The 26,195-nt window shown below is 36.9% G+C and overlaps 2 protein-coding genes across 3 annotated transcripts; both read left to right on the top strand.

Moving 5' to 3' along the window:
- Positions 1–1,506: 1,506 nt before the first annotated feature.
- On the top strand, positions 1,507–9,358 carry naa60 (N-alpha-acetyltransferase 60, NatF catalytic subunit). 2 transcript variants are annotated; one of them, XM_084413220.1, is made up of 7 exons: positions 1,507–1,716; positions 2,494–2,609; positions 2,687–2,816; positions 6,410–6,506; positions 6,635–6,869; positions 7,567–7,735; positions 7,829–9,358. In XM_084413220.1, the coding sequence occupies exons 2-6, from the start codon at positions 2,500–2,502 to the stop codon at positions 7,721–7,723; spliced, it is 729 nt and encodes a 242-aa protein (XP_084269346.1). In that variant the 5' UTR covers positions 1,507–1,716; positions 2,494–2,499; the 3' UTR covers positions 7,724–7,735; positions 7,829–9,358. The 2 variants fall into 2 exon arrangements, with proteins under 2 accessions (XP_084269346.1, XP_084269347.1); XM_084413221.1 differs by having other exon boundaries at positions 1,510–1,712.
- A 113-nt stretch (positions 9,359–9,471) lies between these two features.
- carhsp1 (calcium regulated heat stable protein 1) lies at positions 9,472–25,974 on the top strand. The gene is made up of 4 exons (XM_084420755.1): positions 9,472–9,633; positions 23,759–23,964; positions 24,756–24,878; positions 25,660–25,974. The coding sequence occupies exons 2-4, from the start codon at positions 23,774–23,776 to the stop codon at positions 25,820–25,822; spliced, it is 477 nt and encodes a 158-aa protein (XP_084276881.1). The 5' UTR covers positions 9,472–9,633; positions 23,759–23,773; the 3' UTR covers positions 25,823–25,974.
- Positions 25,975–26,195: the final 221 nt, after the last annotated feature.

The following is a 26,195-nucleotide window of genomic DNA, read 5'->3' as shown; positions in this document are numbered from 1 at the left end:
TGTTATTTGCTTTGTGTTTTACAGGATTTTTAATCCATGGTGTGTTACCTGATTCCATGATAACAGTTTTACTAGTGCCAGTAATTAAAGATAAAACAGGTAAAATTACTGGGACAGAAAACTATAGGCCAGTTGCATTGGCAAGTGTGATCTCAACAGTATTTGAGCAAATCCTCATGGATAGGCTCAAAGAATATTTAATAACTACGGATAATCAATTTGGCTTCAAAAGTAAGCATGGCACTGATCTATGCATATACATTCATTAAAATAAGTAGCTAGTAAGTATAATGTACATAATTCCACAGTTTTCGTGTGTTTTTTAGATGCATCTAGGCGGTTGATCGAATTAATCATACTAAGTTATTTATAAAATTGCAAGAAAGGGGTTTCCCCATATCTGATAAGAATTTTACATTTTTGGTATTTACATCAAACCTTAAAAGTTCAATGGGGTAAGAATGTATCAGAACCGTTTTATATGACGAATGAGGTTCGGCAAGGGGGGATATTGTCACCTCTTCTTTTTAACCTGTACATGGTCTTATAGAGTTAAATAATTGTAAGACTGGATGTGTAATAGGTGATAGTCTCATTAACCATTTGATGTATGCTGATGATTTAGTTATTATGTCTCCTTATAGTGCAGGATTACAACAGCTGCTTCGAGTATGTTCAAGTTATGGTGTGCAGCATGATATTAAATTTAATATTAAAAAGAGTGTGGTCATGATTGTTAAAACCAAAGAAGACCTTAAGCTAAATTTTCCTTCTTTCTATATAGGCTAGATGACCAAGGTTTGAATGTGGTCAATAAAGTAAAATACTTGGGTCACATCATTAGAAATGATTTAAATGATGACGATGATGTGCAGCGCCAGTGCTGTAAGTTGTATGGGCAAGCTAATATGCTGTCTCGTAAAATTTATATGTGTACAGATGATGTTAAAATAGCTCTATTTAGGGCATACTGTAGGCTACTTCTCTTTATACAGCCCACTTGTGGTGTAAATATGCTAAAGCTAAAATGAAAAAGCTCCAGGTGGCATTTAATGATGCGCTAAGAATTTTGCTTAAGCTCCCAAGGTGGACAAGTGCAAGCCAAATGTTTGTATCTAATAATGTAGACCCACTTTGCATGCTGTCTTAAGGAAGTGTATAGAATTTCATATGTCGGTTGAGTGATTCAAACAATAGTATCATAATGGTCTTAAATGATATTATATTAAGTGATACAAGGTATTCTTCCTGTTTCTGGAAGCATTGGAATGAAAGCTTGTATGTCTTTTAAATTTTGTCTGTTGTTTGTCAAAATTTATGTATGTATTTTTCTTTTTCCCTTTTGATATGGACCCATGGGTCTGAAATAAAGAATAATAATAATAAAAGAAAAATATACTAAAATAATAAACATTTTGACAAAGAGATCAAATTGTTAATCTTATCTCGTCTCCGTCTCGAAGGCACGCCAAGGACACTTCGGCGGCTTTCGGCTGATTCCGGAACGGACCGGAAGTGTCTGCCTAGAGTTGGTTGAAGTGCTAACAGCTCGGCTACGCTAATGCATTACAGAGTCTCTGGCTGAATGTGTCATCTTCATCCCAGACACAAATTTACACACTATCGCCATGCTACCGCAGCAGTGAACATTCTCCACGGCAATAAAAAGACACGACGGCATATCCTTCTGCTTATCCAAGCGGTGAAACTAGGCAGGTTAGGAATTTTTTCGCATCCCAGCTAACGTTAATGATTACTGCATACACGTTAGCGGTTAGCATGTAAACATATCAAGCAAACGCAACTGACAGTTTGATCATTTGAATTACTGCATTCACACATCATGCTATTATATACTTTTTTAAAATCCTCTAATTATTATTTTATTTGTTTAAAAAAAAAAAAAAAATCCATGTCTATGTATTTTGACAGGCAGAAGTACTAACTAGCTGCTAGATTTTGAGATTATGTGGTCGTTCAGTTTTGGCTTTTTATACGTGTATAAAATTACTCAACAGTGTTTTGAATTGTGTTTGCTGTTCCTCGAGTTTAATAGATTCAAATGAGGTTACTGTGTAACTGATGCCTCTTCAGTATCAATTGTGATGGGTAGGCTATTATAATGTTCAATATAATATTTTCATTTGCTTATTTATTATGGCAAAATGTTGTCTATTTACTTTAACATCTTGTTTCTCTTTTTATTTACAAATTACATAATTTGAGTTGACAGTAAACAGAAAGTAGCATGTCTTTACTCTTATCACATTTCCCCTGAGAGTGGTGATCTCACTACTACTGAAAGCAAGTTGCTGAAAGCTTTTAAAAAGCAAGTTATTAGGCACAGTTTTTACACATACTGACCGCCATGTTCTAATCCATCAATCTTTTAACACATAGGCTAATGGACTGATCAATAAAAGTAAGGGTTTTCAAACTGAGATGAATGATGTTAAGCACCGCTGAATTGTTTATCTTAATTTGTTCTTTCAGGTGTGAATGACCGACGTGGTGCCTACCACCGCCCTCAGTGAAATAAAGCTCCGCCTACTCTGCCACGATGACATAGAGAGAATAAAAGTGCTCTGTGGAGAGTGGTTCCCCATTGAGTGAGTGCTTGAACCAAACGATCCTTTTGTACGGCTCAAGCACAACACTAACGCATTGCTATATGTTTGTGTTTTAGGTATCCAGACTCATGGTACCATGACATCACATCAAATAAGAAGTTCTTCTCTCTGGCTGCCACCTATAGAGGTGGAATTGTGGGGATGATTGTGGCAGAAATAAAAAGCAGAACGAAAGTGCACAAAGAGGTATGACTTGCATATGTATTGAGAAAATGACACAATGAGGAAAAACTCAAAAAGTTTTAGAATCAAATAATATGTACTATTACGTTGCAATACATTCAATGCTTCTATTAAAACGTGGCGGAAGTTTGTTTACAGTGTTTTATAATATGAATAATAAATGTTTAATTGAGTAACATTTTTTACTTTGGCCATAAAGAGTAGTTCCTCTGGAGCTTTGATGTAAAGGATCATAATTAAAATCATCTGACATATCCAAAGCCTTTTTATAGCCGGTGATTAATTAGGTTACAGACTAAATTTCTGCATGTAGCGAAGGATTTGACCTTCATTAGAGAGGATTTTGCCTCTTCATTGTACAGTTATGTCTCCTAGAGTCCTACTAAAGCTGGCAGTCACTGGCTGTTCTGACAAGTTACATATTACTGTTAGTTCACTTTTAATGAACTTTGTAGGCCCACGCATGGCTAGCATATCAAAGTTGTTTATTAAATGTACAAATTCCATGTATGAAGTACAATGGAAGTCTTGCTTGAATACGTATAATAGACAGACTATAGACAAGATAGAATGAAATAGACAGTATTGCTACGTCTGTGCAAAAATATAGCCTATATGGATAAGCTTATAGAAAGTGGTAAAAGATCAGGTTGCAAGAGTTCCCATGTTGTTATTGATATTATTACACATTTTACAGCACTAGGGTATGCATTTCTGTATCTAGTTGTGTGTTCAAATAGTCCTGAGCCTGAAAAGAGATGTGTAATATATGCGATTTGTAGGGGTTTGAGTGTGACTTCTTCATACAATGATTGCAAGGAATCATTTTAGTGTTTTTTTAATTTTATTTAACAAGAAGTCCTTGCTGCAGCCTGTAGCACGATGACGTAGCTGGATCAGATCTGACACGTACTGGACGCGCATGCGCGGTGGTGTGTTTTGGTCTGTACAAATAAAACATAAAAAAAACACTGAATTTAAGTTAAATATAAATGATCACTTGAGTGACAACTGCGTGATCTGACTGCTGTAATTAGTTTGTATATTAAACTTAAATTCAGGGTTTTTTGTGTTTGTTTTTTATGTATGCACATCATGGCATGATACGTACATAAAACTCCGTCGCTATAGAAACAAAGACGCTAAAATGCAATCATGCAATGAGTTTCTCTACTACTTATTGTGAAATTGATATTTTTATATTTGCTATTAGTATTATCCATACTGCAAAATCCTTATGTTTTTATTCAACTATGTGTGGGCCTAATGAAAAATACGGGACAAATCCCATCCCTTATTGATTCGATACGGGACGCATCATCTTACTTGTAAATACGGGACGATTCCATATTTTAAGGGACGGGTGGCAAGAGGATCCTTATGTACAGATTACCATTACAGAGCCATTAAAGAAGGAACTCTTACCAGGCAAAATATCATTAAGCACTTTTTTTTCTGTCAAGATTAAGTTTCTTGTTGCTGTTATTATTTTTGCATTTTCCCTTGAATGTGTAACTTACTGGTATTTTAAGTTGTTTACAGGCCGTATTGTATTGTAGGCCTACCTCTAGGATTAAAATTACAGAGACAATTACTTGACTCAGTTTTGCTTTCACTCAACAGCAAATATGACCTGAATAAAATAAAATGGCTTTATTTTAAAATGTTCTGTATACACGCATTAAATCCATCACATTTAGGTTTAAAATCATGTTGTTTAAAATGTTGTAAAATGAACTATTTTGCATGTATGTAGAGAGAAACTAGGAAAGCATCACATTTATGTAAATAATTACTTATTCAACAATAATTACTTGTTACTATTTATCAGTAGGCTGCTACTACTACTACACAGGTTAGGACATCATCTCAATACAATATTGAGCACATGTCACTTAAGACCAGCGCATGCGAATTATGTTCATGAACATAACATAACATAACAAAACATAACAACATAACACGTTTGTCACGTGACAAATGAACGAAAGACTCGGAAGGTAAAGTAATTATTTATGTTCCCTGTAAATTATTTTTGACTGCATTATAATGATTTCTTAATTCAGAATATGATAAAGATTGCGTAGGTGGATGTGTTCGGGGAATTTGCCAGTTAAAAGTATAACATTTAAAGCCCCTTAAATGAACGAAATTACTCGAAAAAAGATTCGTTCATTTTGATGAACGAGATCGAACGAGAGTCAGCAGAATGATCCGAACTTCCCCATCCAGTACGTATTGGATCATCCAGCTACGTCATCGTGCTACAGGCTGCAGCGAGGGGTGTCTCATTTTAAAGGCACACTATGTAATTTTTCGCCACTAGAGGTCGTTTATTCAAAACAAAGGCGTAGCTTGATGACGCCTTGATTTCGCGATATCATGGGAGTTGTTGTCTTCACCTCTACAGCCGGTGGAGATTATGACGGGACTCGGGCTGAAATCATATTCATTGATGACCGGTAATGTATTAAAGATTTATTAACGTTATGAAAGCCGTTGGAGCGGAACGAGTCCGCTGGAGCGATTGCTAATGAGAGACAAGCACGACACACAGCTCGAGAGCAGTGGAGCTTTTATTATACCGCAGACGCTGCTTCTGCTTCTTCCGGTCATGCGTATGGGGGGAACGCAGCGCTGTTTTATCATATTAGAAACATTTGAGTGTGTTGAAAGTGTACCGTTCACTCGGCGGCTACCATATGAGACACTTGTTGCACACTGCAGTGAGCTAAATCGATATTAGGCATAGTAAAAGTGGTACTTGCGGTAAATCAAGAACACGAGATTTAAACAAAAAGACTAACTGTGTTGAGCTGTATAACAATGATTTGTTTTCTGTCAATGAATGTATCTAATCAGTTGCTCACCTGTCTAATAAAACACATAATATATTAAAGCGTCTTTGGTGTTTCCATGGTTTCTACAAAATAAAATGGAAATCGAGGGTAACGCGGGTATGATGTCATTGATAGGCGACGCTCGGACACAGTCCGTGTCCTGGTTAAAATTGCTCATTCTTCTGGTTAAAAAAATTCGTAGAAACATTTGGGATAATGTAAGTACACAAATCAACAAAATATATAACATTGTTCTAAAATCGTACATATTGTGCCTTTAATTTTGTATTTCATTGTTTTGGTGCAATTTATATTTTTCTCTAACATATGCTATTTTTTTTCTCTAAAATACTTGTGTACTGAATAAGAAATTAATGTTATGTATGTTATTTTTGAAATTACTGTTCAAAAGTTTGGGGTCAGTACGATTTTTTGTAATTTTTTTTAAAGAAACTATTTTTATTCAGCAAGGATTATTTAAAGGGTTCAAAAGTGACAGTAAAGACATTTATAATGTAAAAAAATAAATAATAGTAATTCAATTGTTATAATATATATTTGTGATCCAATTAATGTAGCCTTGGTGAGCATAAGAGACTTCTTTCAAAAACTTTACCAACCCCTTAAAATATCTCTTAACACCGTCAATATGCTTCAGTGACAACACAATTGAAATCCTAATTTTTTGTTATTTCCAGTATATTGTCCCAGCTAACCGCCTGTGTTGCTAACTCAGCATATATTTCTCTCCATCAGGATGGAGACATCTTGGCCTCCAGCTTTCCTGTTGAAACTCAAGTTGCGTACATCCTGAGTTTAGGAGTCGTGAAAGAGTTTCGCAAACATGGAGTAGGTGAGAGGTGACGTTTTTGTGCTGTTGTTGTGTAACGTCTGCCATGACACATGCTTCCCCTCATAAAACTTCGAACTGTATTCAAACAGTTTGTAAGGTCACTCATATCTCTTTCTCTCTCTCTGCAGGCTCTTTGTTGCTGGACAGTTTAAAGGAGCACATCTCCACCACGGCACAGGACCATTGTAAAGCCATCTACCTGCATGTGCTCACCACCAATAACACTGCCATTCACTTCTATGAGAACAGAGACTTTAAACAGCACCACTATTTACCGTATTATTACTCTATACGAGGAGTGCTGAAGGATGGCTTCACCTACGTCCTCTACATCAATGGCGGACATCCTCCATGGACTATCTTATATCCTTTTCTTTATCTCACATATTTGTCCATGTGCCGCATTTGTCTGTGAGTGTGATTAATCAGGGCGATTGGTAATTAGAGCTGGGATTGCTGTTGTGTTGTTGCTGATAAACACAAACCAATTTGTGTTGGTTGCTGATAAAATTGTTGTTGTTATTAATGATACCAAATCATTTTATCCAATAATGTATTAATGGTATTTTTACATGCATGTCCCCAAACCCCACAATATTGCTTGTACATTCACAGCTTTTCTCAGAGAAATTTGAAAAAGTTAAAAAAAATTGTAAAAGTTGAAAAAGGTCGTAGATACTATATTTACTACACTACTTTTCACAATTTTGGGGCCAGTAAGGTTTTATTTTTTGATTTAAGAATTAAAAAAAAAGAAGAAATGAACACTTTTATTCTGCAAGGATACAATGCGTTGACAGTACAGACATTTATAATGTTAAAAAAAACATTCTGTTGAAAATAAATGCTGTCTTTTTGACAAAGGTGCATCACAGTTTCCACAAAAATAGAAACTGTTTTGAGCATTTCTAATAACAAGAAATGTTTCTTGAGCAGCAAATCATCATATTAGAGTGATTTCTGAAGGATCATGACATTTTAAATGGTATTGATGTACTAGTTTCATGAATTTGACCTGTAAATGCTTGGTAGAAAAAGTGTTCCTTGACTCTCTCAGCACTGATTATATTCATCATATAGGTTCGGCACTGGCCAGTCTGAGCCCCTGCTCTATTCCTCAGAGGATTTACCGTCAAGCACAGAATCTCCTGCGCAGCTTTCTGCCGTGGTCGGGCATCTCCTCCAAGAGTGGCATTGAGTACAGCAGAACCATGTGAGGATTGTGGGGGGTAAGCCTGACTCATCCACCTCTCATGAGATCACCTCTTTTTCCACTCATAAATGTATCGTTCATTTAGCAATAATGATGTCTTGTTTATCAGGTGGAAGAGATTGATTTGTTTGGGTCACATCAGATGCCTGGGCTGCTGAAGACTGATATCGGTTCTCTCTGGTCTGGAGCAGTGTATTATACTTGTACATTTTATATATATATATATGCTTTATATATATATATATATATATATATATATATATATATATATATATATATACTTTAATATATGCATTGTCATTAGTAGATTTCCCTTTTAATATAAACTCTCCACTTCATGCCTGTAACTCTGCTGCTGTGTAGAAATATTCTATTGTTTATCCAGATTTTTAATATAAATAGATGTTTTTTTTTATTTGTGCCTGTTCTATATAGATGATTTTAGGATTTGATGGTAGAAGTATGCATACTTTTTCATTTGGTCATTTTCATCCATGTCAAGCTCTAGTGTTTTGTTTGTGACACTAAGCATGTATTTCAGCCCCCAGTTTTAAGTTTAATATTTGTTTTTTTAAATAAACATTTGCACAGAGGCAATGAATGTAAGTGTTGCTATGAAGGGAAAAAAAATGCCAGAGTTACAGAAAACCCCTCCATCTCACCAAATGTGTATTGTTAATGTCAAATACAAATGTGAAAACTCTTTTTAAATTTAGATCATCTTAATTTAGCTAGAATATTACACCATGCCATTCCTTGCAATATACTTGCTCTTTTAAAGGGGAAATGAATGTAGTGGGGGAGAAATGTTTGATTTTCGCTGTGATGCTGTGAATCAGGGATTTACACACAAAATAAACATATTTGAGAAAAATACTCCTGCGTTACACAAATTACAACATCAAAGATGATATTTATCTGTGTTTGACCATCCATTCACGATGTCTTTGTTAAAACATTGATGTTTTGGTGAAGGACGTTCACAGAGAAGCATTTCTGTGAAATTATAAAAGAAACCTTACGGAAACTACTGTATCGGATGTTATTGTCCTTCATGCATTTGAAAAATGTTTCTTCCATTTCCTTGTTTGTTTCATGCAAAATATTGAGTTTGAAGACAAAATAGCATGTATGAATAGCTGTTTTAAACAAGTTATCGATATAGGTAATATAATCACTATCACCTTGTGCTTTTGAGCGTGAAATTGTGTGTAAATCTACAATTATTCTCCAGTCTGGTTTTAATGTGTTGCATTGTTGTCAAATTGGTACATTGTTCTGTTTTACATTTCATTTTATAACATTTTCATTGTGGTGGTATCAAGAACTGAAATAGGAGAAATGTCTTATACTCTTCCAGTAAAAATGCATTCTAACCCTAAGATGGTAAACGCGTAGGTGAAATGAAATATTGAAAGCAGTGACAGAATTTTTCCTAATAGTCTCTGAATTGTGTAGCACCCTCTAGTGTGCACTGAGGTGAATTTTTATTTGTAAACAACTTAAATTAATTTTGTTGTATTGCTCTTATCCATTTGCATCCCTCCATTTGTCTATTCTTCATTTATGAATTGATTCATGCATTAAGAGCATTTTGAGATGACCTACAGGCAAGAGCGAAATAAAAAAGATTGTGCAACCATTTGTTTCAGTGTTCTTGTTTGTTTACGTTTCACACTCGGAATATGTGAGGTTTTACGGTAATTGTCATTTAATGATGTAAATCTGGATGGCATCGGTTTAGTCACGCCTCTTTGGAGTCTTGGACCCCCGATTCACAGTCAGACTCCGAGTCCGAGTAGACCAGCAAACAATAAGCAACTACTACTTTCTTTCGTGGCTGGCTGCTTTTCGTTATTCACTGCCTCCAACAATCTACGGTTGTTTTCTTTGGCTCGTGCACATTTGCAAACGGTGAGTAATGCTGTGATTCTTTTTGAAAGATTATATCCCAACAAAGTGGCTTTTTATGAAAGTGAAAGAAAAACGACTTCTGCGCGCTCGTGAATTATTCGAGAGATTAATGAATTACAACGAGAGATTCAATTCAATTCAATTCAAATTTATTTGTATAGCGCTTTTCACAATACATATTGTTTCAAAGCAGCTTTACAGAAAGTACCATTGGTAGAGATGGTCATGTTTGAAATCTGTCAGAATTAATCCGATGAATCTGTTGTTTAACTAAGTTTAAACATTCATTAATTTCTCTTTGGCGTCTCTGATTTTAATCTGTTGCATCTTTGCTCGGTCATTGGCTCGATTCTACACACGTTGAATATTTATTTTATTTTATTTGGGAATAACTTAAGGTATCATATTGAGCTTTTGTTGGAAGTTTGAGTAAGTAAGTGAAATAAAGTGGTTTAATTAATGCATAAACTGACTAGTTGAGCTGGTGAAGGGAGCGGTCTTAAAGCAGCTCGTCGAACGTGCCACAATTCTAGAAAGTATACAGCAAACATGCGTGTTAGGCTACGTGTAATGAAGGTGTTTTATTGCAAGACTGTGACTATTATTTTGATACGTTTGTTTGAAAGTCTTTGGCTGAAGCTCAGATATTGACACAATATTGCAGAAGTCTTGTTGACACCAGTGTTTTTTCCGTTTTGTTTTACCAGGACAAATAAAAATGTAAAACTGCTTTTGATTTAAAGCTTCAAATAAAGTGTCTCAGTGTTCGGTGGTTGAATATTGTATAGGTTTACTGAGCAATCCACTATAGAGAGGGGTCAAAATGACAATTTTCACCTGAGATGTAAAAATGACTTTAGAAAGATGACAGCATCATTATTTTATTTTTACACAGAGATTGGTAGGTCTATCAGTAAAATATGTTGACTAGCAATCTTTGTTTCATTATATGCCAACGGTGACAGTTCAAAAATGCGAAAAAAAAAAAAAAAAAAACCTTGAAAAAACAGCTCAAGAAGTATTCAAGATTTCTTAATATCAGATTCTGGTTCTTAAACTTTTTTTTTGTTTTTTTTGTTGGTATCTTCATTTTAAAGGCCCTTGATTGTTCAGTCCCAGAGATATGGATATGTTAATGTGGCTCCATGAGTAAATCGGTAACACATTTTCAGTGGTCAAAAATCAAATGTCACTTTGCATACAGCTGATACTTTTTTATTTTAAAGACAAATAATGTTAAAACTAGAAATGTATCTCTTTTTTTTTCTTTCTATTAGCTCAATTGCATAGAACATACCTGTCTGAGTGCCTTAAATATTCTTTTTCTAAAGTTGTCATGTCTGTAACTCTAAAAGTATTCAAGATATCTTAATATCCTTCTAGATTCTCATTCTTAATTAACTTTTCTTTTGGAATATAAAATTTTAATATATAGATAGATATATTATATATAGATTCTTATAAATAGATGTTTGAGAGCAAGTTATTGTGCCTCAACTTAACCATTTTCAGTAGATTTTTTTTTCAGTAGATTTTTGGGACTCATACAGTTATGTTTTATGCAATTATTTTGATAGAGGTAAACAAGATACATTTCTAGTTTAAACACTATTTAGTCTTCAGACATTCCACTTTAAATGCAAGTATCAGCTGTGTGCAAAGTGAACCACATTTGGTTTTCGATAATCAAAAATTTGAGCCAGGGAAGTTTCCGAAATTTGGTTAATTTGACATGGAATGACCCAACTGTAATTCCTCGCCATCATTTTATCATATATGTATTTTTTTGTGTGTGGAATACAAGATACATTTTGAATTATGTATTTGGTTGCTGTTTTCCATGCTCTTACATTGAATGAGGACTACGTTTGCAAAAACAAAACGATATCTTAAAGGGGTGGTTGATTATGATTTCACTTTTTTAACTTTAGTTAGTGTGTAATGTTGCTGTTTGAGCATAAACAACATCTGCAAAGTTACGAAGCTCAAAGTTCAAAGCAAAGGGAGATATTTGCTTTTAAAGAAATTGCTTTTTAAAGACTACAGAAAACGGCTAGTAGGGACTACACGACATTCCTCCAGGGTTAGTGACATCACCAATCCTATAATTTACATAAACCCGCTCCCGGAACACAATTTATAGATTGTCATGACAGAATATGCAAATCAATGCCTAGAATATAACTACACATAACCTGCATAAATTCATCAACTAACCATCCAGAAATGTCCTGTTGCTTCTACATGTTGTCACTTCTTCGTCTGTGTGAGGTAAAAGGGGACAAACTGTTGTAGCTCCGCCCCCTGTGCCTGGAGCAGCAGCTCATTTGCATTTAAAGGGACAGACACAAAAATGGTGTGTTTTTGCTCACCCTCAAAAAGTGACAATTTTAACGTGCTATATAAAAATATCTGTGGGGTATTTTGAGCTAAAACTTCACACACACACTCTGGGGACAAAACTATGCAAAAGCAAAATAAGAGTATCAAAGTGGTGGTTCATACAACTTGTGCACTATTTGTCAGTTCTTCTGAATTGTTACAATGACTTGGAATGTAGTGCACAACTAAAAAATAAAAGTAAAAGTCTCTGAAACACAAATTCCAAATTGGTGAGTCATGCAGGTTTTGGAACGAATGTGAATAATGGGCCATTCAAGTCATGTTGGAAGGATTGTAATTACGTGTTGAATGCACAAGGTAAAGTTCACACAATAAATGCAGAATCTCTATTGATGGTAATGTTTTTTTTAATGAATGAAAGTAGTATTTTTCATTTACAATAAAACTAGCTAAGTTGCATGTACAAAAGACGATAGTATTGTAAATTGTGATAGAATCTAACAATTCAATTTATAGCACCTTCATAAATTGAATAAAATGTGTGTCTGTCAGGAGTTAATAACCAATAAAGCACAGGAGACGGGAGTCGCGAACTTCATCCATCTTGCTGATGTTTACTCTTCACTTCTGTTCTCCACACATTACATCATTACACCTGAAGTTTTCTTCCCAACTCATAAATACAAACTTGAATGCATTATGCACCATAAATAACATTTGAATTTCATTTTTGGGTGACCTATCATTGAATGTTTTATATGATCTGTCATTGATAGTTATTTAGTTTATCAATCCTATTTTGAGGTTGCAAAATGATTTACTGTAAACTACAAGGACAAAGAAAAGGCTGATTACATTGGAGCTTACAATTTCCTGGCTTATGTCTACTATTTTTCCATTTTCAATATTTCTTGTCTTAGAAATGTTGTGTCTTTACTCCAAGAACACATTGTGTTATTTACACATTTTAACCTAGACCATTGGGCCATGCTTTCAGTTACGTAACTGATAGTTCTCAAGTTGTAATATTGGATTTTGGGCAGTGACAGCATACCCTGTTGGGACCTCATAAAGACAACTAGAGGTCATGTACTGAGTCTGTTACTGTCTTGGAAAACACTGCACTGTGCTCCTCCCTCTCTAGACAATTACAAGGTTATTCAGGCAGAGGTTTTGTTTCCAGGGTTTCTGTGCCCATTTGTGTGCCCATTTTATGTGACCTGGTCACATAGAACAACAATAATTAAGGGCATATTTCATTGTATAATCCAACCATCAAGTTAATAGAGAGCGTGATGACTTAAAGAGTTATCCAAAGCTCAGCTTGAATTAAAGACTGTTGCAGAGGGCTATCTGATCATCTGTTTACACAGACTAGCTCAATCTGTTGCAGAACAAACTCAAGACTAAGCTCATAAAGAAGGAGGTAATGAAATGGCAAATTATGGTAATTGTTTCTGGAGAAAGCACCCTGAAGTTTCGATCTGCCAGAAAATACTATTGATATGTAAATTAGAGTTCAAAGCCTCTTGACAAAATGGATTTTACCTTTTCAACTATACAAGTCATATACATTTCTTACGAAGATCATATTTTGCAAGCTCCCCCATGTGTGTGACCACCTTTGCCTTTCATAAATGTTCATATTATGCAATACTACCACCCTCAGTCAACCAGTACCAAGTGGGCTGATCCTAATAACAGTCATCTAGAGTCTATCTACCATGCTACTTCAGTTTCTTTGTTGTTATGTACCAGAGAAATTTATGAAAGCTGGGGCCTGGTATCATGATGGTAGTTGAACAAACTCAGGGTTACAGGATTATTTTCGAGTTGACAAAACCAAACCAATTCAACCAGGCTTTGTTGGTACTATGATGCTGATCATCAACTTTCTCTGTCAATTCAGGCTTTGATACTGAGTTTAGGTGTGACATCAGCAGTGAACAGCCAATCACATGCTGAGAAGGAGTGAAACTGCGATTAATTTTTCTCTTCTGCAGAATATTACGAGATTGAAAAATATTAAGAATTTGAACAAATTTACACAGCAAGAAGAAAATAGCTGTCTATGAAAGAGGACAACTAAAATGAAAAAGTCTTGCTATATCAGTGCAAGTAAAAGTTGTGAAGTTAGTTAATTGATAAAGGTATAGAGAGAATTGAACATTTAAGCTCACATTTTGTCATTTTATTGTTTTATCTATTGATTCGAAAGTGTATTTATATTACCTTTATATATTTATTCATTTAAACTGTGCGTAATAATAGATAAACTAAAATTGTGCATGTGTGATCGATTAAGGGTATAATAATTACATAATATCTAAATCATGAAAATATTATTATTCTAAATAAGCATTACCAAAAGCCAGACGATTTTGTCTTTAAAAATCATTTGCTATGTATTGACCTTTAATTTAGAGTAGAAACAGGTGGAGTGATTTTATCGCATCAGACATATGTCACTTTGCTCACAGCTGATTGTCCAAGTTCGGTTTGCAACCTCTTACCTGGAGCATAACCTGCCCCGGACCAGGTTAGCCAGGGTTTGTAAGTTACTATGGCGATGAACGCTGCTAAAAGCCAAACCACTTTCATGGTGCCTAAAACCCTGGCGCAAGTTTTGGCGCAAACTAAACTGAAACATACCTGGCTAGCCATCTAAACCGGCTTCATGGTATAGGCCCCTGTTCTGATCAGATGCTGCTTGATCTGTGATGTACTATTTCCAGATATTTGCTTTTTGCAGGTTCTGGAAAAGCTACCAAATGGCCAACCTTGACACATTGTTTTGAAAACAACATGTATCAAAGTCTTAAAGGGTCTTATAACTGTTACATTTTTTTTGCATAAATATTATAATTGTATCATAAAAATAAATGTTTCTGAAGTAGTTCTATTCCAAGGACGACAGTGACCTAACTATAGGGTCATTCTGTGTCCTCCAAACTAAAATGTATGATTTTTATAAAAAAATAATAAATAAAAAATCTGGAAGATTAAAGGTTTCACCTTTTTTGGAGCCAAATTACAGGAGGGGGGAAATAACTAAAGAAAGATGGCAGCAGCATTTTTTTTATTTTTACACCGAGATTGTTAGGTCTATTAGTAAAATCTGTTGACTTTAACAACCCTTGTTGCATTACAGGCTAATGGTGACAGTTTGGATGAACTATTAAAGACTCAGGTTCTCAAACTTTTCTTTTAGAATCTTCCTTTTGAAGTCCTGTATGGCTAAATTTCAGAGATGTGGAGATCTCAGTGTGGCACCATGAGCCACATCAGCTGAGATAATTCTTATTTATTTTAAAGAGGAATGTCTGAAGAACAAAAATTTTTACTTGATGCATCTTGTTTCCTTCTATCAAAACAAGTGCATGAAACGTACCTGAATGCTATTTTTAGGGCGTCTGAAATACAACTAAATAAATCTATTTTGGGATAAACACATAAGCTGTTTTCATCATAAATCTATTGTTGGATACCCATCCTTGCAAGAGGAAACTACCGTGCTGGGTTTTGATTAGCTGTTTCCTGGTTGGGTCCTTTTATTGAACAGAAGGTCCCTGCCTCCCTGTTTTTCCTCCTGCTATTCTTTTTCTCAAGGTTATTTGGAAATTTGGATACGTTACCAAACTATTCCAGTCATAATCTAACATTCCAAACATGATCTCCACCCTTCTGAATCCTGCAAAACTAAGATATCCCTTCATGTATTGAGCATTTCTAAATAATCAAAATATGGGCCTTTAACTTGTATCAACTTGTTGGTTTTTGTGGTTTGGCCTGAATATTTTCACAAAGTTTCACAAGTTCAGCAGTGTCATTTTATCAGGGTACATGTGGTTGTGGTTTAGTTTTTGTGGGGCAAGAAAATTTGCCAGCAGCCATATCACCCTGTAGCCCAAGACTGGTTGCCCACTGAAGCTAAGCAGGGTTGTGGATGGTCAGTACCTGGATGGGAGACTCCTGGGAAAACTATTGCTGCTGGAGGAGGTGTTAGTGAGGCCAGCAAGGGGTGCTCACCCTGTGTTCTGTGTGGGTCCTAACACCCCAGTATGGTGATGGGGACACTATACTGTCAAAGTGCACCGTCCTTCGGATGAGACATTAAACCGAGGTCCTGACTCTCTGTGGTCATTAAAAATCCCAGAATGTCCTTTGAAAAAGAGTAGGGGTTTAATCCCGGTATCCTGGCCAAATTTGCCCATTGGCCTCTGTCCATCATGGCCTCCTAATCATCCTAATTATGTTGATTGGCTTTGTCACTCTGTCTCCTCTCCACCAATAAGCTGGTGTGTGGTGGGCGTTCTGGCGCAATATGGCTGCCGCCGCATCATCCAGGTGGATGCTGCACATTGGTGGTGGTTGAGGAGATTCCCCCCTTCTATGTAAAGCACTTTGAGTACCCAGAAAAACGCTATATATAAATGTAACGACGAATTATTAAGTGAATTTGACTAAAGAATTTGTATTTAGATTTAAGACCATTAAGGGAATAGTTCATGCAAAAATTAAAACTGTTTTCATACCCTCATGTCATTACTTACCTTGTAATTACAAGTATGACTTGTAGAAATATTTTCTTTATATCATGGAACAGACAAAAATGATATTAATTTTAAATTATTAGTGAAATTTAAAGGGTTACTTCAGGATTTAGCATTAAGCTTTGTATTAGTAGAAAACCTGTAGTATTTTAGAATTACCCTGCTTTCCACCCTCATATCCCCCTGAGACAAGAGATTTATGTATTTTTTTGTCTGGAAAAAATCCTCCGATGACGCAAAAATCGTCATTTTGCGTCATCGGAGGATTTTCTGGCCAGAGGCTAAAGACTACAGCCAGTAGATGGCGTTGTTCCGCATGTTTTCAGCCCGCCCATACAGGGTGGGATCTTACTCACAGAATGTACACAGTGTCAGCCGTCTTTCTTTGGAAGCTAAGCTAGCAGGCTCTTGTTCTGTGGAGAAAGCTGAATAGTAGGAGAAAGCTGAGTAAGTAACCATCCTCCTTTTCCCGGACTTGTCCGGCGGGCGAGATCGTTCAAAATGTACGGGATTCAGCTTTTGCTTTCTGCGGTCACTATTCCTTGTTTACATGCACACCTTTTGTTTCAATCTAACTGAATTCATTCCGATTGGTGAATTTGAATGTAGTGTTTACATAAACAAGTCTAAACAAGTGATCGGTCGATGTGCGTTTTACCATTGCTAAGAAAAATTCCCGCTCCTCCGTGAGAGATGGGAGACCCGGCGCGTCTCAGTAATCATGCCACCGGCCTCGCGCCGTTCTCCCGCGGCCGTCAGCCTCGTCCTGCTCGCCACAGTAAACATGATGAATGAATGGCGACTGTAGAACGCAAAAGCCGAATCCCGGACATTTTGGGCTATCTCTAAATCCCTCGCAAACTCATCACGTAGGCTAGCTTTGTTGTTTTAAACTGCGCACTCTTACCGGTAGGCGTGGCCTCCTAAGACAGCGAAGCAAGTGCATTCTGGGAGTTGTTGTCTTTCATCCACATAAGCCAAAAATACATTTTCTGGCTTTTCTCAGTCTAGAAGGCTCCAAATTCAAAAATTTCCTCACATTTCTTCTACTTAAATGACCTATTTTAAATACACATTCATCTTCCCAGAGGTGAAGTATCCCTTTAAGTGAAAATTTGAATTAAATTAAATTTTTGGTGAACTATTCTTTTAAGGTGTCAGGGAGTAAAATATGTTTTTCATAGATAATAGCTAGACAATTATCTATGTAGGCAGTGAGTTGTACTTGATAATTTCAAAAAGTATCACTTGTCTTTTTGTTCAGTGACTAAACGGTGGAGAACGTTTTGAGCTTGCTGTGCTCTAACAGGTCAAATTCATATGTCTGCTACTGCTGTCATTGAAATATTAAAGCATTCCTGAATGGCAGAGACAACAAACCATTGATTACTTTTCTCAATATTGGTATGTCCCCACATTGTGCGCCATAATAGCTTTGCAGCTAATTCTGGGACAGTTTCGTACTGTCCATTGTCCCTGTCAAATAAATAAAATGAATGAATGAATATTGTGCTCAAATGTCCTCTCAGTTTAACATGCCACTGGAGAAAGTTGTTTGTACTTTCATTCATGCAACTTAATGCAGTTGTAACAGCAGGGGTCTGAGTCAGAGCTGTCCTTGCTATCTGAAACTTGTGGGCTGAATTCAATAGTGTGCCGTGTGTAGAAACATCTATAGATGACGACAATCAATATAGGCGTCCAGAGTCCAGACCTTGCAGAGGTTTTAGTCATTGTCACTCAACTGTCATTATTTCATCTGCTGCTGGCTGTGATGCATGCAAACTCTTTATTATATTTATCTGTCAGTTTATATCTGTTTAGCATGTTGTCTTCTGGGAAAATATGGGCATGAGTGGGCATGTTATTGGGCAAATGCAGCTGAGGTTGCTGTGATTGTTTTTTTTGTTTTTTTTCTGTGCTGGTGTGATAATCGTTGTTTTATTCCATTAAGTGGTGTAGTTTTGTTAGGTCTATCTCTTTAACTCATGTTTTGTTGGAAATGTACATTCATTGGATTGTTAAAAGGCAATAAAAGCTGTGCTGCTCACTTCCTGTGTACTTTACAAACTGGGCCTCTTCAGGTGCTCTCTTGAGCGCAAACAAACAGCAAATTATCACCCACGCAACATTCCCACCTCCAGACTTGTCATGCCACCCTGTTTCACAGACCTACAGACCTCTCCCGGACATGTCCCGCAGCTGTTCTGTAGCTTAGCAACTCACCATCCAGATGGAGAGCATTCCCTTTATCTCTCCATCGCTGCCATATTTATTAGTCACCACCTTCATGGAAGCTCCGCCCTCCGTACACGGGATCCAGGTGAAGCAAAAGAGGGGGATGTGGTTGACGCAAACCAAGCAAGGTTGCGCTTCCTCACTGAAGAACAAGCAGTGCTTGTACCCGTCCCGAGCAGACTGTTGCTGGTGAGTATCCCGGTCACACCAAGGGCAGAGATGAGATTGATTTCAGAGCTGCTTGTTATTACAGTTGCTAGATCAGCTGCGGATTAGCAAATCAGCTGTTAAATACCGTGCATAACTGTCTGCTGGTGAAGTCCACTTGTAATCTGCATGCGGAGGTTGTTTACCTCACTCATCAAGGCTGGAGGGAATATTATCAAGGCCTCTATTATGCTGTAAATTGAGATTCTGTGTACTTGAATACAGAATTGTTTACAGAGTTGCCTTTGTATGCCTCATTTACTTATTATGTTTTGTGTGCTTCATGTAAAGACTGTGCTAAACATTTGGCTTGAAAGCTCTAGATAGTGACGTGAATGCGCACGTAATCTTGTGACCTTGCTTTGTTAAACTAGTCATTTGAAGATGTTGCGGGCAGCTTCTTTCATCATTGCTGCCATGACAAGTTTCCTGTTAGGTGACGTCAATGCAAATGCACATCGTTCTGCCCCACTGCATGTTTTTTTCCTTGGAAAAAACCCCCCGGTTTTTCTTTGAGTGTGCAGAGCTTGTGGTTGAAATCTCATTTTGTCTATATAGACCTGTTCTATAGTGCTATTTTGCATACTGCCTTGGCACGGTTTAGGATCTCTGCTCACAATACGGCTTAGTGACCCTATTGAGGTTGGTTAGGGCCTGACAGAGTTATTTGCCTACGTTAGCAGACTTTTCAACAGTAAACTCTTGTCAGAGGTGGAGTTGATGGGAAATTCCAGCAAATTCTATAGCTGACCTTAGTGTAGAGGTCCGTGTGCTCATCCTGAGGTCATGTCTTCCACCCTCTGTTGACCTTTGTCTAATAACACGTGAGTTAAAAGCTGTTGTTTGCTGTTAGACCTCTCTGGAATGGACACATTTTCTACCAACTAGTTCCATACTAAACAAATGCAAATATATAAATAGGCTTAAAAGTTTGGCATCAGTGTTTTTTTTTTTTTACTTTGTGTGTGCAAAGAAATAAAAAATTAAGGCAGGAAGCATTAAATTGATAAAAAGTGATGTTACAAATGTTTTTATTTAAAATAAATGCTGTTCTTTTGAACTTTCTCTTCATCGAAGAATTCTGAAAAAGATGCCACATTTTCATTGATAATAAGAAATGTTAATTGAGCAGCAAATCAGCATATTAGAATGATTTCTGACGGATCATGTGGAGTAGTGGAATGATGATGCTGAAAATTATTAGAGTTTTACTCTAGTTTAATCAAATAAATGCAGACGTGGTGAGCTAAAAAGACTTCTTTCAAAATCATAAAAAATATCCCCAATCTCAATTTCTTTTTATGTTTTTAGCTTAATTTTTATTTTAAATATAAAATAAAAAAATAGTAATACGAAAAATCAAGGTTTATATACCCACACATATTTTTAAATTGTAACTTTTTTAAAGTACTGCCACTACTACTACTACTACTACTACTACTACTACTAATAATAATAATATAAGCTAATAAATCAAGGCATAGTGCATCATGACATGACATAATTTACTCAGGAATTAAGAACTTAACATGTGCAATTATTGGAGTGTATATCTCTGATGTACATAATTGTTAATTAATCCCATCAATAATCACCAACAGATCACGCTAATTTGTTTGTGTTGTTTCTTCACTCTTTGGGAATAATAACTCGCTTTAGCGGAGCAAGTGGCAAATTTAGGTTTGTGTTCACAGTAACAAATTGTGCATTTTACTTGTATCCTTTTATGCATTAAGGAAAAGATTAACATTTATTTTAACTGTAATAAAAGCCCTTGTTTCTCCCTAGCACCTTTATTTTCATTTCAGCTGGGGTGCGAGATGAACTATCATAGCCTGTGTAGGGGGTTGGTCTTCAAATATTGTCTTTGGTAATGGGAGACTCACTGGAGTTTTAAAGGTTGAGAACCACTACTAAAGAGACTGCTTTATATGAATAAGCTAGAAGCTTCATAATTTCTTACAAAGTAGTTATCTAAAAGTATGGTAATATCTTTCTGTTTTGATATATACATTTCGATAAATGATTGCCAAATTCATATATTATGGTATTTATGAGTTACACCAAGCCATTCAAAATACCATACCCCCAAAAAAGCATGGTCATACTGTGAGAGTTTCTTCCTCCTGCTGGGATGTACTACCTGTGTCATTTCTGCTGATGTGTGTGTGGAACGAATGAGAGCTGAAATGAACGTTCACCCATGCATCAGTACCTCAGCACACAATCAGCGCTGTATAATTGGCCCTGGTTTTCAAACACTCAGTGGCCTCGTTTTCGGTTTATGGGGCATGCCGAGTCTGACAGCAGAAAGCTATAATTGCAGTGATGTAATCCATCTGAAGGTACAAAGGGGCCCATTCTCATCTGGCATCTCTCGAGGGAGCCGTCGGTACTGTGTTGCCATGGCAGAGCCGTGGCAGGGACATGGGAGTGTCCGTAAAGCCAATTTGCTGCTTCTTCGGTGCTCAAAATTATTACATAATATGCTTTATGGCTCATAAGGAACATCTTTCGTGGTCATCCCGCTCTTCTTTCTCAATTTGTGTGGGCCGTAATGGCCCAAGGGAGAGCGATGACATTGGGGGAGGGCGTGCGATTATGCATTCAGTGCCATTTCCTACTGTGATTACTGGATGCTTGACCCTTCACAGGCCGTTTGTGTTAACATGCAGCGCTCTGGTGCTCAGTGCATTAGTTAACAGATCCCACAACCGAGTCCTGCACGAACCTCTAGTGGCCTGGCCAAACGATCTGCCGGCAGAGCAGGTTTGTAATATATTACTGGACAGGGGGGATCTGTCAGATAGGGCTAACAAAGGCAGAACGTGGCCTGCAGCATCAACAGTGAACATTCACATTACTGTCGCAAATGGGAGCTGCGGCCTCTGGGGGTTTTGTTTCAGTGATGGTGATTATCGGGGATACTCAACGATAAAGTCAAAGGGATTAAAACACAGTTGTTTAAAATTGTATATGAATAATTAACATCTATAATTCCGTATTTTAAATGAATACAGGAGTGGAGCTTGAATACAGAATATTATAGCTGTATATATTTAGAGGCAGGAGAAGAAAATGCAGGCTTTACATCTCATGTTTCAATAGTAAAGTAACTAATTGCTGATCTGAGTCATTCAGTGTTGGGTTGTCAAGTGGTTCCCTCAGGCTCTTACATATGTACACTAGAGACATTTAGTAACCTTAGATCTGTGTCAATATCACAGGGAATTGCATTATTTTTGTAGCAGTGGAAAATTCTCAAAAGGAAGGGTATCGGGTATCTGTTTTGTAATGAATCACACCACATCGTCTTAGCGATAGCTTTATATGGACCTGGTAACACACCGGAGATTAGGGATGCGCCAATATGAAGATTTTGGCCGATACAAATAATTTTTTATATTTGAAAACCGATATACTGGCTGATAAATCTAAATCCAAGTTTTTATATAATTTTTGAGAGCCTTATTACAAAAACAAGTCTCACCATTAAAATCCATGTCCCAAGCACACAATTATAATTATGTCCTCATTATAATTGTATGTTGCCTATGACAGACTTGTGCTGCACATGTTGCACTTAACTGTATTTTCCATTTTTGAAGTGATTCCAATCATATTTCAAGCAATTCAAAACCATCAGTGTGAACTGAAGTGTCTCAGCTGAAGGAAATAATCCATTATTTATCGGCTTTACAATAAATCGGCCAACTTTTCTTATCGGGCCGATAACGATAACATTATAAATGAACTTATATTGGCTGATACTGATATGGTGGCCGATATATTGTGCATCCCTACTGGAGATTATAGACAAATAGTAATAATGTGGCCATTTTGGGTAATTTTATGTTGAGAGCTGCTTGTAATATAGATCCAATGAGTAATGTTAATATATATCAATGTTTGCTAAAAAACAAATATAAATGATTCAAATGTGAGTAAATACATTGAATAAACATGACAAAAAATGCTTTTAAAAGCCAATATATTTTTTCACTACACCATTATCATGGCCAAACCAATTCACGATAACAAAAACTAGATAAATCTTGGAAAAAATAATGCCATCTGTGTAATGTATTTTTTACTTTATTTTGGGTGTTCTATTTATGGGTCAATGAATCACACTCAAAATACAAGTGTAGGGATGCGGAGAGAGAGTTTTTGATCATAACTGTTCAAATGCGCACTAAAATAACTATTGATCGGCACTTCCTGCAGACTGGAGTGCCTTCGTTACGGAATCTCCCACAAAAACCCCCACAGTGGTGAGTTAACTTTTTTTCAGGTGTGGGTAATATGGTTTTGCTTTCATCTCCTCCTTTCATCACACAATTTTGTGCAGCGGTAATAGCTACACACTGCGTTGTAGTCTTTTTGTACGTTTTATGATGGGTGAAAACCAGAGTTAAGGTGCAGTACCGCCATGTTGGAGTGTCAACCAGAAAGTTGCTGGCGCTTATTTACGATACTATAGTATGTGTAGGATTAACATGATGATATTTTTATTTATTTATATTACATCATCAATACTTGTATATTGCGACACCTCTAGTCATAATATAAGCCTATCACAGGCCTACACTTCACAGAAATCCATTTTTTCAAGGATGTCACTCCTTGGTAGACAGAACTTGTTCTTGTGTGCCATTTGCACTATTTGTGTTTTCGGTTCATGTACACGCAGACAATTGTCATGTTTCTTTTCAAGGACATACTTGTAGAAAACATATTTCAGTTTTAAAAATGAAAGCTTCTCACACTTTCTGCCTTCCCAGTGTCCCACCGTCAGCATGTCCTCAGAAGTGCCATCTCCTGTGAAGTCCACCACCCCTCCTCTGTCCCCGCTGTCCCCGATCTCTCCGGTGTCCCCCAGCTCTCTTCGTCTGCCCGCATGTCGCCACAGAGACCGGTCGCCCTCCCCCATGAGGGGCTACCTGATTCCCAGTCCCCTGCCCACCCGCCGCAACCGCACCTGCTCAGCGTGAGTACAGCAGCACATCTTCAAACCCATCCACTGCTTTAACCCATTCATTTCATATGTTCATATGTATGCATCCACTAGGGATGTCCAATCCTGCTCCTGGAGGGCCACTGTCCAGCAGAGTTCAGCTCCAACCCCAATTAAACACACCTGAACAAGCTAATCAAGCTTGAGGCAAGTTGGAGTTACACTCTACAGGACTGTGGCCCTCCAGGACTGAGTTTGGACACCCCTGTTTTATTCAACTTTTCAAAAGTTTCGGGTTAGTAAGAATATTGATATTATTATTATTATTATTATTATTATTATTACGTTTTGAAGGGTGTCTCTATGGTCACCAAATAAAAACAATAGTAGTGAAATAAAAAACTATTTGAAAAGGTAATTTGTTCCTGTGATGGCAAAGCTGAATTTCCAGCCTCATTACTCCAGTCTTCAGTGTCACATGATCCTTCAGAAATCATTCTAATATGATGATTTGCTGCTCAAGAAACATCCATTACAATTTTTTTAATAATTTTTTTAATTTAACCAGGAAGGTCCTGTTGAGATACAATGTCTCTTCTACCAGGGAGTCCTGGTCAAGATAGGCAGCACAAGACAAAAAGTAGTACATAACACAACATAATAATTATCAATGTTGAAAACAGTCGTGCTGGCTAATTTTGTGGAAAACGTGATCGATTTTTTTCAGGATTCGTTGATGAATAGAAATGGTTATTTTTGAATAATCTAATGCTTTTTTGCTGAATAAGTATAGAGTAACTTTTTTGTCCCTTTAAACCCGACAGTCAAGCGCGTGCAGCTGAGGGCCCGGTCTTCAGTGGGGTCTGCAAGTGCTTTTCACGTTCCAAAGGACACGGTTTCATCACGCCATCAGACGGAGGCAGTGACATCTTTGTGCACATATCTGAGTGAGTTCACAGGGCAAGCATCTTCAGCTGAGTCCTACGTCAAAGCCAACACACATTCCACCACAAACCCAGTTAAATCTGAAATCACATGTATCGACAACACCATGATTATCAGTGACGTAGATGCAAACACAAATCATCATTAATATGCAGCCCAAATTAGAGTTTATAAATGTTTGTAGATGTATTTGAACTGATCATGAGGGAGGGGCTTCTGAGAATAGAAACTTGTGGAGTGTGTGAAAGGTTTTGGCGTCAGGTCTAAGTTAAGTACTTGAGTGTGAGAGATAAGAGCACTTTGACTGGCTTCTTTCAGATGAAATGTTTGTCCAGTGGAAAAATGGATAGACTTGCCAGCTGCCCGCTGTTCAAACATTCAAGACTTGATTGTTTAATGTTCAACTACATACAATTACATTCTGTCAGTTAACTTAAAAACTATAGTGATTTATAAGAATTATCATTTGTAAAATGGGATCCATTTTGTTTGTCCAATCTGAAAGTGTTTTCCATTTGATGTACTTTTTAAACGCGCGTCTAAATCCAGTAAAAACACACACACACACACACACACACACACACACACACACACACACACACACACACACACACACACACACACACACACACACACACACACACACACACACACACACACACACACACACACACACACACACACACACACACACACACACACACACACACACACACACACACACACACACACACACACACACACACACACACGTTTTGCTGATGATCTCCATTCTTCCAACAGCATCGAGGGTGAATATGTGCCTGTGGAAGGAGATGAAGTGAGCTACAAGATCTGCTCTATTCCACCCAAACATGCAAAGATCCAGGCCGTTGAGGTGACCATCACTCATTTAGCACCAGGCACGAAACATGAGACCTGGTCAGGAGCAGTGTTTGAATCATGAGGTCCTTGAGAACAGCAGCTCTCTGAATCTGAACTGTTAGATAATGATGCCGAAAAGGGTTTCTGTTTCTTTTCTGGAGGTTTGGGGGAAAGGGAACAGGGCTGCATGAATGAATGCTTTAAGTGCTGTGTGTGACATGACGGCAAATCTCCAAGAAAAAAAAAAAAAAATATATATATATATATATATATATATATATATATATAAAAAAATCTTGCTTCTTTTTTTCTTTATTTGGGTTCAGGAAGGGAGTTTGTTTGAAATGATCTTGATTATTTGGTTTGTGTTTAATTATGTGGCATGAACCAGTCAGTTATACTTGCATTAACCATCTGTGAATTGCTGACTGATTTGATTACTCTTAACTAAGAAC

This window comes from Rutilus rutilus (assembly GCF_951802725.1).
Source record: "Rutilus rutilus genome assembly, chromosome: 1".
Lineage (NCBI taxonomy): Eukaryota > Metazoa > Chordata > Actinopteri > Cypriniformes > Leuciscidae > Rutilus > Rutilus rutilus.
Note: the sequence above shows the minus strand (reverse complement) of the source record. Positions and strands in the feature narration are given on the sequence as shown.